Below are 19903 nucleotides of genomic sequence, written 5' to 3' on the forward strand. Positions count from 1 at the left end.
TGAGCAAAAGGGGACAGGAATGACAAAGTCAGGTGTACACAGTGACGCACCTGCACATGAACACTACTACTTGGAGCAGCTATACAAATACAGGAAGCTACACTCATGTGTACACAGGAACACTGGCATGTTTAGATTAGAAAAGAATTTATAAGGATCAAAACTAATGGCTCAACACAATACAATATACAAATGATGTATTATAGAATTGTACACTTGAAACTTATATAGTCTTATTAACCAGTGTCACCCCAATAAATTTAATAAAATAAAAAAATTTAAAAACAACAAAAAATCTAATGGCTCAAATATTTTTCCCTTCCCTCCCCAAATTTCACCCCTGAAATTTATTTTGAATGAAAAAAGATCCAATTTCTGCCTAGATTTATCAATGAAGTGGCTTTCACTTAAATTTTTAATGCTTTTTTAAAAAATATATAGTCCCATAATTTTATATCCAAACTTATGGCTGCATTTATTCTTAATAGTATTTACAAGAAACTGTACTACACACACACACACACACACACACACATACACACACACACACAATCTTTACAGCAATCTAGAAAGGCCATCCAGGCTGCCTCTTCAGCTAATCTTTGAAAAACAGGTAAAAATTCTGATCCTCAAAATTGAGGCAGAGGAAAAGGGATTTCAAGTTGAAGGAACAGTTTCTAAAAAACCAGTAAGTGGATTGTGTTGGCACACTGTGTGGAATATGAGGCTAAAAAGATTCAAGGAAGACTTATGAGTTAAAAAAAACAAAACAGTTTTCTACTCTCCTGCCATAAATTACTTGTTTGGAGCAAGTAGCTATTCTCTATTGTTAATGCTAGTCACCTATTAGGTCTCCTCCCACAGCAAACTTCAAGCTATGCAGTTCTTTGCTATATATATTCTATCTCTTCTTAAGAAAGTGTCTTACTGCAAACATCAAAAAAATGTGTTACCAATCATTCAGATCAGCATTTTCTAGTCAGTATCTTAATAACAGATTCATTCTGAAAGCTTCATAATAAAGGAGGCTGAAATGTTCTCATCTTTCTCCCCTGCATTTTAAATTTATATAATTGTTTGCTGATTCTTCTACTTTCAAAAAACATCTTATTCTGTCAAAGCTGAGCTTACATTCACTTAATGCTTTGCTTTTACCAAAAACAAAACAAAAAACAAAACAAAAAAATGCTTTAACATGAAATTATTTTCCTACTACATTGTAATTATTCAGCCATGCTTTAATTCATTGTGTTCTAGGGACCTCATCTAACATGTGCCTTGGCAAATCTCAAGGACACCACAAAATGCACATTTCAAATTACCCACTAAAGGCTGCTCAGCTTTGCTAATTCTCCCAACAGCCCTACTATCCAAGCCAGGGAGCCAGAACCTGGGGTATCTTCCACATTTTTCTTTTCTGTCTGGTCATGTCCATGCTCTCTTAGAAGATAGTTATTTTATGCCTTTGTCTCCATAGTGACTGCTACAGCTCACTTACCCCTCTACCCCTTAAGCTTCCACAATTCTCTAGTCAGTCTCTCTGTTTTGTTTCTATAATCTACCCTCTGTGTTTCCACCAGCACGTTACAAAATAAAAATCCAAACTCGCATCACTCTTGAAATCCTCTAGCATGGTACAAGTCAAGTGTCTTTTCCTTTACCAATACGCTCCTGTCAATCTGTCCAACCCCTCACATTACATATTCCCTGCCTAAATAGCCCCAGACTGTCTATGGTTTTCATCTGTTCCATCCAGCCCCCACCAATAACTCTGCAAAGGCCTTGCCATTTGGTTGCAATGTCCTGCCGCTTCTTGGCTGGAGATTCCCAACTTCAGGATTGATTCAGATGCCACTAGTTCTGGGAAATTTGACAACTTCCTCCAGTGAAGTTACTTCTCTCCTTTGGCTACTGCAGCATTTGGGGCAGCATTTCCCACTGTGTTGGATGTATTTCACTTTGTTCTCCAGAGTTAAGACTGAGGGCTTCCCAAAGGCAAGAAACTACCTCTTATTTCTTCATAAATCTAAACCTACAATATTTGCAGACTATTATATCTACATTAATATCAAGGATTGGTTAATCATTATCCAATTTTTAACAATAACCAACTCTAAAAACAAAAATCCCAAATATGGCTGTCCAACAAGAGAGTCAATAGTCATACCAAGTGCTAGCTGAGCTCAAGGATGCTTAATTGTCAGGATGGTATGTTTATCCAGTCACATACCAGTTAGAATTAATATCTACCCACACCATGGTTTAGTATGCAGATCAGCTAGTCTAGATTGCAGCTTAGTCTAAAAAGACATTTCAAAGATTTCCAAATGCCACTGTCAAGGTAAACTACCAGTAAAATGTGTGCTGGATTCATTTTAATGTAATGTATGTTTTTAAAATAAATGTGCACTACTACCCTTCGTAAAACAGCTTGGTAACAGTTATATCTCCTGCTAACCCTGTCCATGAGCTACTCAAGGGCAGAGATGCCATCACCTTCCTATCCCTGGGCACAATCCAGTTACTAAATAAGTTTACTGAAATGACAATCAATTATCCATCTAAGTTTTTGGGTGAGTTATATGTGGAAGTAAAATGCTCATGGATTGCCAAGTGACAAAGGCAGAAAACAAGGTAAAGTTAACTAAGGTTCTTAGATATTTGTTTGCTACCAATTCATTTCACTGAGAAACTATTTTAAGTGTGACCAATACTCACTTTATTTATGCCCTACATGAAAGAGATGAAAATTTAAAGTGATTTCAGAAAGACTACTAATGTAAAAGATGTACCTTGCATAAGTATGAAAGGTAAAAAATGTATTTTATCCTTGTGAGTGTGGTCACAGCTAGTAAATAAAGTCTGCATCCTGGGGAGGGGGTAGCTTTTTAGATTGCCTGGTTTCACTGTTTCCTCTCTGGATAATGAAATACTCAGTACAAATATAAGAGTACTAAGCCTTATTTCTTTGCAGTCAGTTTTAATCATCTGAGAATTGTCTACCTAAATGGTGAACTATTTCAAGTTCCTTTCTTTACTTCCCTGATGTTTAATCACTTTGGGGCCAAATAACTTCATGAAGCAGTCTAACAGCAAGTTAGAATTAGTATTGTTAGAGACTCTAGCAAGTCCTAGGGCTAGAAAATTAGATTAAAAAATAAAAATTCACATACTAGAGCATTTAAAGTATACATGGTAATTTGGATAACATACTATTGAAAATATATATACAAATATTCTAATTTGTTGTTGCACTATGGAAAACTGAAACCTGGATATAGTGTATCTGTACTGTACACTTCAGTTCTCTTTAAATCATAGATTTTATGTACTGTGAGTATTGCTATCTTCAAAATCCATATGATTTTAACGTTAACAATCCCAAACAGAAGGTCATTAACTTATGGAAAAAATTTTTTTTGGTTCAAAAACCAAACAAAAGAACAGGCACATTTATTTCATCCGAGTCATACTCTGAACCTACAACGCCAAAGCAAAAGACTAACGTGCACTTAATACGTATTTCAAGTCTCTGTAACAAAGAAGAAAAATCATTACAAAATTTAGGAGTGAGACATCATGTCACTAACAGTAAAGGTGATTAGACAATGGCTTCCATGCTCTAGCTAATGAGATCTGACTATTGAGTCTTTTTTTCCTTTTTCTTTTTTTGACTATTGAATCTTAAAGGGCAAGGAATAAATTGCAAACGTCTCAGCTCTATACTCAACTGTTTCACTAATGAGGACTCAGAAAATAGATACTTTCGCCATCACTGATAACAATATTTCAGTGCTAACACTGGCAGTTTAATATGTTGGTGATAAAAACTACATGGTGGTTTATCTTGACAGCTTAGAAAATAAAGAATAATTATAAAATACAAAACTCACTCCAAAAAGAATTAAACATCAAATTTAAGACCCATTTCTGTTTCAGAAAGAAAGTCAACAGGAAATGGATTTGTAATTTTGAATTTCTGGCCCAAATTTGTCACACACTTCTAAATAAATTACTATACCTCATCAAACTATCATAAAAACTGATGGCAATACAAGAGTACATCTATCTATTTCTCTAGCATGCTCAATGAAAAGGCAGGGAACAAATGGTGCAAGTAGGAGAAGGGACAGGCTCAGGGTTGTGCTGCAATCTAGGCCAGAGAGGCTGTAGACAGATGAAGAGCAGGGCCAGCACAGAATCTTCCATAGTCCCTGGTTCTGAAATCACCTGTTTGGTCTTAGGGCTTTTTTATTTAAGTATAGCACTCTATATACTTCCTAAGAAAGATGCTTAAAAGGACATTAAAAATAATAAAATTCAGTTATTTAGGTGAGGTACTTGAATATATATATATATATACATATATATATATATATATATATATGGGGATGATAAAATGATATTTAACAAAGTGTGTATTTATATTTAACTCTAAAAGAAGACATAACATGTTAATATAATTTATAAATTTCAGCCTAGTCTTAAATATTTTTGAATCTTTGTCTAAGTGTTAACTACAGACACTGACTACCCTAACTAGAATTCCATTGATAGCCCTATATTAATTTTGCTAGAACAAAGACTCATAGTTGAGGGGGGAAAAAAGCAACCATTTATATTTACTAAGAAAAGCAAACATTTACTTCAAATTGCAGTATAGGCTTTTCCGTCACAAAAAGAAAGGAACAGTGATCTGACAGTGGTCACATCCTGTGCAAAAACTTGAGATACAAAAATGGTAACACAAGGTATATGAGCTGCTTACATTGCAGGAAAAAGGAAATACAGTAGCTGAAATATGGCACTCCTGGGAATCAACTTCTAAACCGAATAGAATGCCTTTGAAATGATTAAATTTATTTGTGTATTAGTAAGAAAGCCCCACCACCATAAATAGTACAATATTTAAAAATTAAAAAAAAAATTATATCTAAGATATAAGATAGTGTATTTGTATTGTTAGACCTCTTTAAGTGGTTTAGGATTTGCCTTTTTTTTAAAATTAAATAAATGCCTATATGCTTTATAAAGTTCCCCTCAATCTCAAAAGCCAATTTAAATCAAGGAATTTGTTATCAAAGTTGCATAATTTCATTTGGGACTGTCAGCAGGTTAAAGTCTTCAATCAAGTCTTTAGCATTTATGCTTATTTTTAGTCAATGAAAAGTTAAAAAGTTCTCAAATCTTCATTATCCTCTTGAATCTGCCCTTCTAAATGATCCTCAAACTGCAATTCCTAGTTTGCAAATAAAAGAATGCAATATGCATCATACTTCAAGAAAAGACGACGATGTTGAACTAACATGTTTCTGAATCTTTTCCCTGCTCCTTTCAACCTTCTTAATAATTTCCGACACTATGCACACTGACGAGGTGAGACCCAAAAGAAACAGCAGATCTGCAAAAGAAAATAAATTGGGTTTTATAATTCTTTGACTACTTATTGCCGCAAAACTTAATAGCTTACATTTCTCTAACATTTTACCACAGCTTTTGAAATACACTTTTTCACAACCATTCCATGAGGTAGATAATCAGCCTCAGTATAAAAATAAGGAAAGTTAGGCTCCAAGTTATTAAGTGACTTATCCAAGTCATATAGCTATGAAAGGCAGCAGCCAGAGAAATAGAGCCCAAATCCTCTGACTACTTTCCCTAAACCACAAATAACTTCATAACCATATTTAACAGCAACACAAGCAAGAGTTTTCTATTGAATAGATCACACGACCTTTTTAAAAGGCTGTTCAAACAGTGGTAACTAACTTGATTGAAAAATTCCTATCTAAAGATTATACATAAATTTGTGTTTATTTCATTTGGAAGCCTAGAAGAACTCATCTTTAAAGACCATGTCTTTACAGCAGTATTCAAACTCATTCTTATTTACTGCTTGAAAAACTGCAGTTGTTTCCTTAAAACTCCTTTTTTTAGAGGAAGGAATGTGAATATAAACTAAAATATTGACATTAAACTAGGTCACTTTTAAGTTTAAGATAAACAACTCATAACAAAAATCCAGTGAGGCTGTATAACTCATTTTCATAAATATCCAAATTAGCTTAAAAACCTAAAATTAAAAGTAGCATTACCATAAATGCACCAGTCCTCACACTTAATAGGAAGATTTTTAAATGTATTGCATCATAACATTTAATGCACAGTATGTGAAAGAATAATGTCTGTCTTACACATAATCTTAATAAAATTTTCTGCTTTTAGGGTCAGGCTGTTATTTGACAAAATAAGAATTACAAATTAGCAAGTAATAATAGTGAGATATTATTTTAACTATCAAAATTATAATTTTATAGAAAAGCAATCTGGTTTTCAGTGATCTTAAATCTAATTTTTTCTTCATATAAGACTGAAAAGTTATAAACTACAATTACTCTTTAACAAGTTTTGATTTGCTACATTTCAGAATAACCAAATATGATTTTGACAATTAATAACTTATAAAAAATTAAAAGAAAAAAATTACAAAAAATTTAAAACCTAGAGTTAGGAGAGTGACTCCCCTAAACTTCTCCCAATGAAAAAAGAGAGCACACTTCTTTTTCAAATCAAGTCAGTCACTTTACTTATTTACTTTTTTAAAAGAAAATTTTTCATTAGAACAAATGCATTAGAAAATACAATTCATCTATAATATATAAATTATAAAGAATATTTGTTTTACCCAGTATACTTAGGCTCTCAGTCTGAAAAACTTTCTGAAGTGGAGGAAAGTAAATAACTAGTAATTGTCCCATGATGGATCCGAGAACTGCGTAGCAAAACATTTTATTACTGCAGAGTCCAATCTCAAACACAGACTTGGTCTGTTGACAGAGCAGAGTTTGATTATTACACCTTGGTCATAGAAAAAAACTATTATTACATTCAGCTCTAATTTTTAATAAGCTGGATTGAATTCTACAATGGTAGGATCATGAAATCTCTTAATTTTAGCTATTATTTTGAAACAACTGTAATGGAATAAGGGTGAATTTTAAAGCAGCTTCTCTTTATCAAGAAAGGGTTTTCTTTAAAAGAGTGATGCTATATATATTTTTTTTTTGAAAAAAGATAATAGAAAGGAAACTTACTTAGGCATTCCAAAATTTAAGGTATTTTATTGGTATATGATTATTCTGCTAAGTCATTTCTATCCATTCATTGAGGTAGATTAATCTAAAAACCTTTTTTGAAGAATGAACCTAGTTTATATGTGTATTGAAAAAGTAAAGCTGACTTTAATAAAATAAAAAATGAATAATATAGCATCTTCAAAAATTACTCTAAATTAATGACAATTCACTGTTAGCATGGCAAATGGTAACAGATATAGTTAAGGATTCATAAAATGCTCTAAAAATTAAGTGAATAGTCAGGCCTCATATGGAACTAGTTTTCAAAAAAAAAAAAAAAAAAAGCTATGAAAAAGTACCACTAGGTTTTAGTTCATTACTTTTGATCAGAGCACCTCAACTGAGATAAGGCAATCAATCACACCCTAAGATACAACAAGGGAGGAAAAGTACATTTTTAAAAGTACATTAAAATTTGACACGCTGACAGAAGTAATGGGAAAAGATTAATATGCAAAAAGTTGTTCTTGTACTTCTAACAATACTTTCTTCTAAAAGGCGACTTAACACCATCTTAACAAAATCCATGAGGTTTGTCCTATGCTTGGATAATGTTAATCTGAACCTATCATATAGCTACAGATAATAAGAGAATGGAAAAGAAGAAAGATCACGTGATAACACCAGTGTTTTACTTTGATCTTCTGGTCAAAGGTAAGGCTTTTCTCCCCAAATGGCCCAACCCCATTATGACACACATTTTTTGTAGGAAGGCTGTATCTGACACTGTAATCTATGGCTACATATTCAAGAAAAGCTAAAAATCCATAAATCTTGCCTGCTTATAATTAGAAAGTGTTCTACCTAATTGAATCAGTCAGCATACCTGAGATCTGGAACTTAGTGCATTGAACATGTCGAAAAACACAAAGCATGTGAAGGTCATTGTTGTATCTCGAGGTGTTATCCCATTGTCTCGTAGCTGTCAAGAGAAAAAAGATTTTCAGTGGCTGAATTTAATGGATAAATACCGCATGCTTTTAAAAGGTTAATATTTTTTTTCCATTTGGATAAAATAGTTTTAGTCTTACGATATAAAAACATGTAAGCTACATAAATTTCCTATATGCCATTTAAATAAGTCACCTAATGCCCTGACTGGGTTGCTCAGTCGGTTGGAGCATCGTCCTGGACACCAAAAGGTTGTGGGTTTGATTCCCAGTCAGGACACATACCTAGGTTCCAAATTAGATCCCTGGTCAGGATGAGTACTAAAGGTAACCAACTGATGATTCATCCCCCCACCAATCAATTTAAAAATATATATAGATATATATATCTCCTAGGGTAAAGATTAAAACAAAGTAATAATAAGTCACCTAATGAAGAGATGTAGTTACCAAAAAGTAAAAAAGTCTTCTCACAAACCATATAATGGATACTAAAACAAGTTTCTTTTCTGATGACAAAGTAACTATGTTAAAGACTCGGATTTTCTAAGGTCTCTCCAAATTTTCATATGTTAATTTTTATTGTATCTGATAGACCTCTGCAGATTTAAATTACTACTCTAATAAATGAATGAGAAATTCCAATAACCCATAAAGACTGAAATCAAACTATGTTTAATTGTTTTTATCAAATTTTTCAAAGAGCTCTCCTAACTTTCCAGCCTTCCATATAACACACAAAAATAACCAAGTTCTATCATACAGAATACATGTTAATAAAGCAGCTCATCCAGTGAATATACCTCCCGCCAGAAGACAAACAAAGTCCCACAAACAATGATTATTGATGAAACAAGTATTTTAAGTATCAGGTTTTTCGTCAAAATGCTGTCCTTCCAGTTGCGTGGAGGTTTACGAATGACATCTTTATCCACTGGTTCTACTCCAAGGCTTCAAAACAAACAGAAAAGAGAATTACTTTAATGTTTTAAAGTTCTGGATTTGTTACTTTCAAACCTGATTAACCTCAATTGTCCATGAAACTAAACGCTTTCTTATACGAACAAAATATTGAATCACAAAGGAAACCTTGGCAAGGTTACTCAAAAACAAGCACAAATTTTATCACTCTTTCCTCTTTTACCCTTATTTATTTGGCACAGTTTGATAGGTGACTGATAGTCAAATTTTAAAAAAATTGTCCAATATCATTTACATTTAAGTGTTTTTTTTTTAAATATGGCCTGAAATACATGACCAACCAACTGGACTTTGAAATATCTTTCAGGCAGTGAGGTTTCAACTACTCTTTGTATTGGTGACACTGATGGCCCCATTATTATAAAAGAAAATACTTAGATGCTTAGGTCCTTTAATACTTTCCCCAAATCTCTAAAATTGGCAACCTAGCTAACAACACTAAACTCAGAGATTTCTCCATTCATCCCATTCTTAGAAACAAAAAGCTTACTTCCTGAGGACAGGGATTGCCCTCATCTGTTCTCAACATAAGGCTGGGCATCTAACACAGTATAAAGGCTCAGATCCATAATGGATGAGTGAACACCCAAAGAAAATAAATAATATGCACACATCACACAATTTTTAACAAACATGTTGCTGCAAAGATTTCTAATGCTACCCATGAATGAAGTCTTAAAACTTAATTATCAGGATATCACACCTTCCTTACTGTCCTAGTGTAGGCATGAAAAAACTCTTACCTCTGAGCAGGTGGTCCATCCATGATAATATTGATCCACAAAATCTGCATGGCATTGAGAGGATTAGGAAAGTTCATTAATGTAGCCAATGAGATTAAAGTTAATGCTGCTATACTCCTGTTGAAAAAAAGAGTCATTTAAAAAAATTTGTCAGCATAGTTATTATAATTCTTACTAATTTTAAGATACTACTTTTTTAGCACTTAAAATTCTCATGTTACTACCATGCTCTTAAAGGAAGTCTAGATTTCCAAGAACATTTTGAAGCCAGGAGTTAACTCTTACAATCCACAGTATTTTAACAAAGGATCTTCAAGATGTTTAACATAAAAATATAAATAGAGGAGGAGTTTTAAAGTTGAGTTCAGAATAGATGCTGCTACATAACAGTTAACAGTTCTAACAATATTTTGGTAACTCTTTTTTTGACTATCGAAAAGCCCTTTTACTTTTGGAAAATGATAATAAGAGGAAACACTAAGATCTGACACACTTTAGTTATTTCAGGAGCTATTAAATAAACCACACTGGTTTTACTTTGATAGTGATACAGACTCCTAAATATTGCATTAAGAACCTATTAAACAGGATGTTTTAATTTTTGCATTAAACAACGCTCAGAAAGAGAGCCCAGAAGCTTCTAGGCATTCTGCTTGAATTATACTTTTCATATAATTTAGCTACAAGACTTATGGTGACAAACTTCTTACAAACTTACGTGCTCAGCTGGAATCTAACAAAATTTTTAATGTTATTATAAATCCCTTTACCCTCTTCAATTGCAGACCTGAAATTTAAAAAAAAAATTAAGTTAGAACATATTATCATACAAAAATAAAGATATATCTATATTAAAACATAATTTTGAAAACAAATTTCCAATTGATATAACACATACATTGCTCAAAGAACGTTATTTTCATCACATAATTAAGATTAGAAAAAATATGGGAAACATTAAATCTAGCTATAATTAAAGCCTTCTAAGAGCCCGACCTGAACTAATTTCATCCTACAATATTAAAATTCTTATTCTTAAAAATATATTTCAACATTAAAATCACATATTGTCTTTCTACACAAGACACAATACTACACACTTATAATACTAAAATAATAATCTTTTTTACCCAAGTTTACTTTTCTTAAAGATTCAAAAGGCATGCATGGTAAGAGGTTAAATTGATATCTGTCAGGAAGTAAACAGCAATGAGATAAATAAGAATTATAGAATTTAAGCTATCTTCTGCTCCTACATATAGATATATGCAGTAGCAGAATTATATAAAGAATATGGTATATAAAGAGTCGTGTAAATTATCTCACTCACTTGTTTGAATCTATGAAAATATGTGTTTTATAAACAACTTCCCCTTTCTTCCAAAATTTTTATACAATTCTAAGATGAAAAGACAAAAATCTTATATCCTTATAAGAGCTTAGCAATTCTGAGTCCTGAGCTCCCATATGCTTCACTTTTTAAAAAATATATATATTTTTATTAATTTCAGAGAGAGGAAGGGAGAGGGAAAGAGAGATAGAAACACCAATGATAAGAGTCATTGATCGGCTGCCTCCTGCACGCCCCCTGCTGGGGATCAAGCCTGCAACCCATGTTCCCTGACCAGGAACTGAACCGAAATCTCTTGGATCATAGGTTGGTGCTCAACTGCTGAGCCCTCGGGCCGGGTCCCACATGCTTCACTTTAGGCCACAATGGGTTAATGAAGCACCAGGGGTATATAATTAGTATTTATCACTATAATGAGTAAGACTCAGGTCAGCAGATAGGTTATTATAAAAAACAGGATTCAGGTGACTCCCACCTGAACACTGTAAAACTGACACTACCAGGTATTACATAAGAATCTTAAATCAATTAGAAACTATGGCGGAAACAGACAAAGTTATTCTAACTTAATAAATTGTATCACTGACAACATGAACAATTACTGGCATAAGGAAATAGATATGAATGAGAACTTGATTATTTTTAATACTTACTGTAAGGACATACCCATATATATTTCTGATAGCATGCATTTAACTAGACTAAAAACCCCATAAAGGTTCACTGCTATATCACACACTTACAGCCAGAAAAATGTGACACTTGATTGGCACTCAGTAAATATTTCTTAAATGAATGGCCCTGCCATTTATTCTGTCCTTTCCATTCCATACAAAATAATATTCTCCAAAACTACACACTACACCATAAAATAAGATTAAATCACCTAGTAAAATAGTTTAATTCATCCAATGTTTAAATACGGCTAATTCTTTTCCACCTGAATTGTCTAGGTATGAGGTGCAAGGAAGGCTGGGAGAAGATCCTCTCTGATGTGAATCAGGGAACACTGACACAAAACTTACATTATGGTTTGGAAATCATCATCTACCAGGATCATGTCGGCTGCCTCTTTGCAAACATCTGTGCCAGTCTGACCCATTGCGACTCCAATGTCTGCAGCCTTCAGAGCAACTGCATCATTTACTCCATCCCCTGTCATGGCTACAACCGACCCATTCTTCTGTAGAGACTACAGTGGGGGAGGGAGGGGGGAAGGAAGGAATTCTGATTAAAATGTTGCTTCTACAGAGATAAAGTGATAAACAAATCCTATTTTTTCACATAACTAAGATTGGAAATAATATAGACCATCAATTTTTCAATAGATTACAATATATTGAGGTCTTAAGGCAAAGCTTTAAAAAGTTTCTATTAATATTCTCAATGTGTAAGAACTGTATGTCTAAAGTCTGATCTAGAGTCAATTATACAATGGTTCTCAGGGACAATTTTGCCTTCTAGAGCACATCAGGCAATGTCTGCAGACATTTTTGATTGTCATGACTTGGAGTATGCTACTGGTACCTAAAGGGTACGGGTCAGGGATGCTGCTAAACATCCTACAATACAGAGGACAAGGACAGCCCCTCAGAACAAAGAATTATCCAGGCCAAAATATCAATAGTGCTAAGGTTAAGAAACCCTGAACTAATACAATACTACAGTGGTTAATAATTTAAGTCCATTAATTAATGGCTACTATGTCAGTTGCTTTGTATATATTTGTCTAATTAATATATGTAACTATAGCCTTTTACATATTGTTTTCACTCATAACATTTTTTAAAAATTTTTATTGATTGATTTTAGAGAGAGGGAGGGGGAGGGAGGAGACAGAGGGAAAGAGAAACATCGATTTGTTGTTCCACTCATTCATGCATTCATTAGTTGATGCTTGTATGTGCTCTGACTGAGGATCGAACCTACAACCTGGGCATACCGGGATGATGTTCTAACCAACTGAGCTACCTGGCCAGGGCTAACATTTTTTTCTTGATGTATTTATTCAGTTTCTAAGCAATTATTGCTATTTACACTGCGATGATTTGACTATGGACTCCTGTCAGAACAGACTTCTAAATTGTTCAATTGCTTAAAGAAGGTTGTATTTGCAGACATCTCATTCAAGTTTTCTTCTACATCTTCCCTTGCTAACTTAATTCTCTATAGTGTTTCCATTTCAGGTTCTAAAAAAGAAAAAATCACCTGTTTTGCTTCAGAGTACTTCTGACTTAAATGATCTATCAAATACTCCTAGTAAGGCAAACATAATTTAAGATAAGAAGTAGCATTTTGGATATAAAGATTAAACAATTGGATTCTTAGAGACCCACCTTAATAATTTTCATCTTGTGCCTTGGACTAGCTCTATAAAATACCGCAACCTGTTAAAATACAAGAAACATTAAAATCTTCAATGTTAAAAAATACCAGAATAATGCTTCTAATTAACAATGATTTTTAAAAAATTGATTTAAACTGTATTTAATTTGCCACAGAGCTCAAGCTTAAGCAATATGCCAGATGTTTTTTAAGACCCTCATTTGACATGGTCATTTCAAACTTTACCAAAGGTACCCAGGAAAAATACAATCTCTGAAGAGGAAACAGCCTTACTCTAGAAATGTTTCAGAGATAAAGGGAAAATTCTCTTGCATCTGTTTCCTCATGACACTGACACACAACTAAAATGGCCTCTTCCCTTTGTTCTGTCTTCAGGAGAGATAAAGAATAGCTACTTCTCCATGCCTATAAAGCAACCCCCCTCCCTTTTAAGTATCAAGTGTCTGCTCATTCTCTTTTATTCAGGTTAATTCATTAGGATCTCTTCCACTATATCTCCAACTGCTTATATGATCTTCTCTCTCCAAACCATATATTTAATCCCCTTTTCTCCTGTCTTCTGAAACCCTTTCACCGTGCCCCCAAAGCCAGTCATCAGTCATCAACAAAACCCCCTATATTCTCCCTCCCCTTTTCCACACTGCTCTAACCTAATTTTTCCATAAAACATGGGCCATGCCTACAGTCCTCTCAAATACTACAACCAGGAGACCCTAGAGGGGGTTAGGTGTTCTCCATTCTCCCTTCTTTATTCATAAAGCCTGCTTTGAATGTCACATGAAACTATACCTCCCTCTAACTGCAAGCATTCCCTGCTCCAGCGAGGTAACTCCGCAATGTTTCACAAAGACTTTAACTTCTGCCTTACTGTCACTCCCCAAAAATACTTACAAGTCATAGTGATTTTAATGCCCACACACTACACCATTCTCTTTACCATTCTCCTAGAGGACTGATTCGTCCTAATTTTCTCTCCTCAGACTTCCAATTGACCCTTTTCTGCAACCTCACTTTCAGCTAAAAACCTTGTTTCCCACTTCAAAGAAAACAAAATCAGGCTAGAATTTCCACAAGTCCCACCATCCAGTAGTCTCCAGGCAACATCCTTTCTTTCTTTCACTGCTTTTACTAATGCAAAACTGAAGACTCCCTTGGTGTTTTGCATATGGTACACAGCACTGCACAGAATACAATTTGTTCTTAAAGCACCAGGATGACCAGGTTAATCTGTCTAGTTGAGTAAAAATATCATAATTTAATGAACACAAAATTATGGCCTAAAGAAATTAGATATTTTAAAAAACGCTAGAAATGAGTAAAAATTAAACTACATCACTATATCAAAGAACTAAGATTAAACTTGAGGGTAACTGAATTTCATTTATTAACAATATTTTCATATTTATGTTGTTTCTCCACCTAGAAAAAGGGAATGCACTGATGAAAGGCAAGCACATAATAAAATCACAGTAGTTTGGGAGTAGGAGGGGAGAAGAGAAGATGAGGACACCAGTATACGGTAAAAGGACAGTGGGAAAGAAGTAGAACTTTGTCAGAAAAGGAGAGAGTTCAGGGAATCATATGGGAGGAAAAGATAAAAATCATTAAAGGAAGGGGGAAAGACTACGCATTTTCAGAAGCAACTGGCAAGAGGATTTTTCTCTTCTCATGGGTCCTTATTTTTAGTGTCATATTTCTGTTCAGTACTCGATAGTTCTTTTAATCAACATTAACAGACAAGGTGTACTAGGGAAAGAAAATTATGAAAAGCAGAAAATATTAAAGGAGAGGTTAATTTTTCAAAAGTGTTCCTGACATTAAAATAACCTGCCAAAGGTCCCCAAATCTTCCATGACACATAAAAAGGTATCTGATTGCACGGAAGAAAAAAATAAGTAACTAAAATAAGTATTTACAACCTACCAAAAATTAAACAGCACATGAATTAGGATTATATTACAGGGAATTGGTTAACAGGTGTGGTAGAAATACAAATGCACGTGTCTCCCTTGCTGAGGCCCGGGTCTCCCCACCTTCCTTGGGGCCTGCCCCCGGCTGGCTGAGCCCTGACTGCTGGGCAGCTAGCTGTACTGTTCCTCATGCCTGTCCCCACTTCGTCCCATCAGGACCTCAGTGCTTTCTGTGGCTGTCACCCCTCTCTGGAACTATCTGGACCTCAGTGCTTTCTGTGGCTGTCACCCCTCTCAGGAGCTATCTGATAAACTCACTCATTCTAACAAAACACACACACACAAAAAAACACAACACAAAAAAACAAGCCCTAGCCAGTGTGCTCAATGTTTAGAGTGTTGGCCCAAGAACTGAAGGGTCCCAGTTTGAGTCCCAGTCAAGGGCACATACCTGGGCTGCAGTTTTGATCCCCAGCCAGGGTGTATGCAGGAGGCAACCAATCAATGTATCTCTCTCACAGTGATGTGTTTTTTTTCTCTCTCTCTCTCCCCACCTCCCTCCCTCCCTTCCACTTCCTAAAAAACAAAAACAAAAACAAAAAAAACAAAAAAAACAGGAAAAAATATCCTCGGGTGAAGATAAAAAAAAAGCACAAAACAAAACAAAACAGGATGTCCACTTTTATCACTAGGAACAGAACACACTGGAAGAAATCTATAAACAAAAAACAATGAGAACTCCCAAATGGACTTTATAAATAATTAAGTAAAACTCAGTTTCTATACTACTTTTTAATTGGCTCCAGGTCAAAAGGACAGAGCAATGTTAAGAGATTTGAAATGTGTGATTAAATTATGGAAAAGAAAACTGAAAAGCATTTTAATGAGGGGCAGAATTAATATGACTTAGTACATGTGGGAAAATCTCAGTGAGCTGGCAATTTAGAAGGGAAGTTTAGTTCTGTTTTTAACACTAATGAAAGAAAAGCTATTCAAACTGATTTGAAGTAAAAGCATAAGACCAAGAACACATGTTGGCTATAACAGAGTTACATAAACACAAGTGAAAAAAAGACAAAGTTGGGATGAGGGGTAGGGACATGGGGGGGAGGGGTATCAGGCAGGGAGCCCAGCTAAGCTCAAAGGACTAAAAAAATTCATTAATAGTATTTGGAGAAAAGACACAGGTATTCAAAAGAAATGAAATACCTGAAAAAAAGCCTTGGTATTTATGAAATTCCTCTTTAGAGTAGGATGACTTTAAGCAATTCAATGAATGAGCTTCTCACAAGGCTTATGTGTTTTTTTGTTGTTTTCAGTTTCTTTGGAACAGCATCAGGGTATCTGTCTTAATTCACAAAAGCTCTAATTGGAAAAGACCAATTCTGTAATTTGTCCAGGCTGATGCTGTAAATAGTAATTTGCTTCTTCCTTCTCTAACTACCCTTAGGCTGGTCTCCAGGTCATCAGCACTTTTATCAGAGACAGAGTGAACTGAAGAAAGCAAATAAAATTTTAATCTGTTAGTTTCACTACCTGTTAGCATTTCTGGGAAAAGATTTGGAATACAAGGTTGAGCAAGGGTTAAATGGGGAAAATGTTCAATTAACAGCAGATTTCACATAAATTTACTAATGTGCATTCTGTCCCAATACTTCTAAGGAACCTAATACAAGATTTATTCTTTCAGAAATAGATGTCAAAAAAACCCCCATCAGGATAGGACAAAAAAAAGTCCTGTTCAAATATGAAAACACCTTCTCCGCTAAACCTAAAACGAACACCCATACTTGTTCCCATATGCTCTGAAAACAGCATTCTGAGTATCTATAAAGAAGAGAAAAGCATGAATGAGCCAAAATAGTGCATTTCTAATAATGACTACATCCAAAATTTAACTGCAAGGGAGGTTAGATTGGCGGTCTGGGGACTTAATGCTACTGTATGAAATGCAGTTTGTGGAAAAGAAACTAAAATCTTTTCAGAGGGCAATTCATCAATACATGTTAAGAACTTTAGAAATGGGTCTGATCATTTCACAGGGAGTAATTTATTCTACAGAAATAATCAGAGTTGGGCACAAAGTCTTATGTACAATAATGTTTAATGACTCAGTAAGCAACAGATGATGAGCTCTGGATTCATATGGACCTGGGCTCCTGTCCCAATGCCAATGTCACCAGTCACCAAATCTGAGACTTCAGTTAAATCTCCCAAGTTCTCTGGGCCTCAATTTTCTCATCTGTAAACACAGAATTGCCTATCTTTTATAAGGTGGCTATCAGGAGTAAATAAATAATATGTAACATATGCCCAGCATATGGTAAATGGCTGCTATTGTTATTATTCTTAAAAGTATTATCTAAAGTAACAAAAAATAAATGGGAGCTCAAATTTCAACAAGAAAATGGTTATGTAATCCTAAAATTGCTGTGTTTTTATGCAAACACCAGTATACCCAAGTAAAACACTGCAGCCATTAAAAAGGTGTTTTATAATAATATCTAAGATTTCAGGAATGCTGAAGTTCTGTTAAATGAATGTTCAAGTTTATAACATCATAAAGTACCAACCAGGCTTTGTTAAACACATTTAAACAACACAGGTTTTGTTAAACACATTTAAAAAAGAAATATGGGTTAACTTATTTTATTATCTTGGATACTCTGTGAGTACATAACTTCTGAGGATCTGGACTGTATTACAGGCAGCTTGCATTGCAGCTCTTTTCTAGATATTCTAGTTTTTCCACAGTGAACATATGCTACTAATAAATAAATTTTCTAATAAAAAAAAGTATTATAAAAAGACAAGCTGTAAGTTAAGATGTGGAAATAATTTAAGAAAATTCAGTGTTCTAAATATATAACTTGCAGTTGCGAATGTAAAATAAGTGAAGTAAAAGAGAAGGCAACACATTTTATTACTGTCATTGGATAGATAGATAATGTCTAATAAAATAAATGCCAGATGAAAAGCATTTATTTTAAAGGGCATACACATATATGTGCCTAAACAGACAAGTAACAATGAGAACAAGAAATTAGAACTGTCAACAACTTGGATGCAAAAATGCTCCTTACCTCTTATATGGCTCTTCCTATGGGATTTGTGTATCCACAAACCAGGCTTTGTAAAGCCCCTAACAAAGCATCCCAACATAATAAGTTAATCTCACACCAGGGAACTTGACTCTAAAGAAATTACTGTGCTGTGGGACAGGAGATACCTTTTTTCTCTATAAACAATTTGTTAGAAAAGCATTACAATCAAAGGTAAAAAGGCATTCCAATGAAGGACAATCTTTTCAACAAATGGCTCTGGAACAAATGAATATCCATATGCAAAAAAAATGAACCGTAACTCATTTCTTACAACACAGACATAAATTAATTCAAAATGCATCATAGACCTTAGTATAAGACCTAAAAATATAATACTTCTAGAAGTAAACATAGGAAAAAACAACTTTGTGATGTGGAGTTAGGCAAAGAGTTTTTGATAAGGTATCAAAAGATGACCCATAAAAGAAAAAAATGATAAACTCGACTTCATCAAAACTTTAAACAACTGCTCTTTGAAAGACAGAGTTAGGAGAATAAAAATATAAGCCACAGACTGGGGAAAAATATTTCAAGTCAAATATCTGATAAAGGACACTCAAAATTCAAAAGGAACACATACACAATTTTTAAAAAATAGGCAGGGCAAACATTTCACTAAAGAAGATATATGAAAGAAAAAAAAAGAAGATATATGAATGGCAGAAAAAGCACATGAAAAGATACTCAACATCATTACTTGTAAGGAAAATGCAAATTAAAACCACAATAAGATACCACTATATACCTATCAGAATGAGGGATGGGGGAACTGACAATCCCATGTGCTGGATGCAGAGCAATTAGAATTTTCAAACACTGCTGATGGGAACGCAAAATAATAAAGTCACCTTGTAAGCAACTTGGCAGTTTCTTACAAAGATAAACATACATTAACCATATGACCCAGCAACAACTCTTAGGTATTTACTCAAGAGAAATAAAAATTTCTTTTCATGAAAGAACTTATACATAAATGTTTATAGTAGTTTATTCATAATCAGCAACAACTGGAAATAATTCAAATGTCTTTAAACTGGTGAATAGGTAACATATACCCATACAGTGGAATACTACTCAGCAAACAAAAAAAGAACTACTACTCTACACATACACACAATCAACATAGATAAATCTCAAATGCATGTGCTAAGTGAAAGGAACAGATTCAAAGGCCTCATACTACATGATTCCATTTTTAGAACATTCTGAAAAAATCAAAACTACACAGACAGAAAACAAACCAGTGGTTGCCACATTCTGAAAGTAGAGGGAGAAGCTGAAGACAAAAAAGGGACAAGAGAATTTGGGGTATGATGGAACTGTTCTAGTATCTTAATTGCAGTGGCAGTTACACAACCAAACAATGAATTAAAAAAGGTGAATTTCACTGTATATAAATGATATTTCAACTTTTTAAAAAAGTATCACATACTCATGCTACA

The 19903-nt window shown here is 34.0% G+C and overlaps 1 protein-coding gene across 8 annotated transcripts in view; it reads right to left on the reverse strand.

The window, feature by feature from the left end:
- Positions 1–19903, reverse strand: part of ATP2C1 (ATPase secretory pathway Ca2+ transporting 1) — a 118775-nt gene that overhangs the window by 15291 nt on the left and 83581 nt on the right. For 3 of the 8 annotated variants that reach the window (XM_081159343.1, XM_081159341.1, XM_081159344.1), the window contains 8 exons: positions 13438–13488; positions 12127–12293; positions 10469–10537; positions 9751–9867; positions 8830–8977; positions 7963–8058; positions 6686–6827; positions 5307–5401 (listed from right to left, as the gene is read on the reverse strand). In XM_081159343.1, coding sequence (XP_081015469.1) covers positions 5307–5401; positions 6686–6827; positions 7963–8058; positions 8830–8977; positions 9751–9867; positions 10469–10537; positions 12127–12293; positions 13438–13488 — 885 coding nt within the window. Of the gene's footprint in view, positions 1–4615; positions 5402–6685; positions 6828–7962; positions 8059–8829; positions 8978–9750; positions 9868–10468; positions 10538–12126; positions 12294–13437; positions 13489–19903 lie in introns of those variants that run through there. The other 5 variants (XM_081159340.1, XM_081159342.1, XM_081159339.1 and 2 more) reach the window with 3 other exon arrangements.

The sequence above is a fragment of the Miniopterus schreibersii genome (assembly GCF_964146895.1).
Source record: "Miniopterus schreibersii genome assembly, chromosome: 15".
NCBI classification, from domain to species: domain Eukaryota; kingdom Metazoa; phylum Chordata; class Mammalia; order Chiroptera; family Miniopteridae; genus Miniopterus; species Miniopterus schreibersii.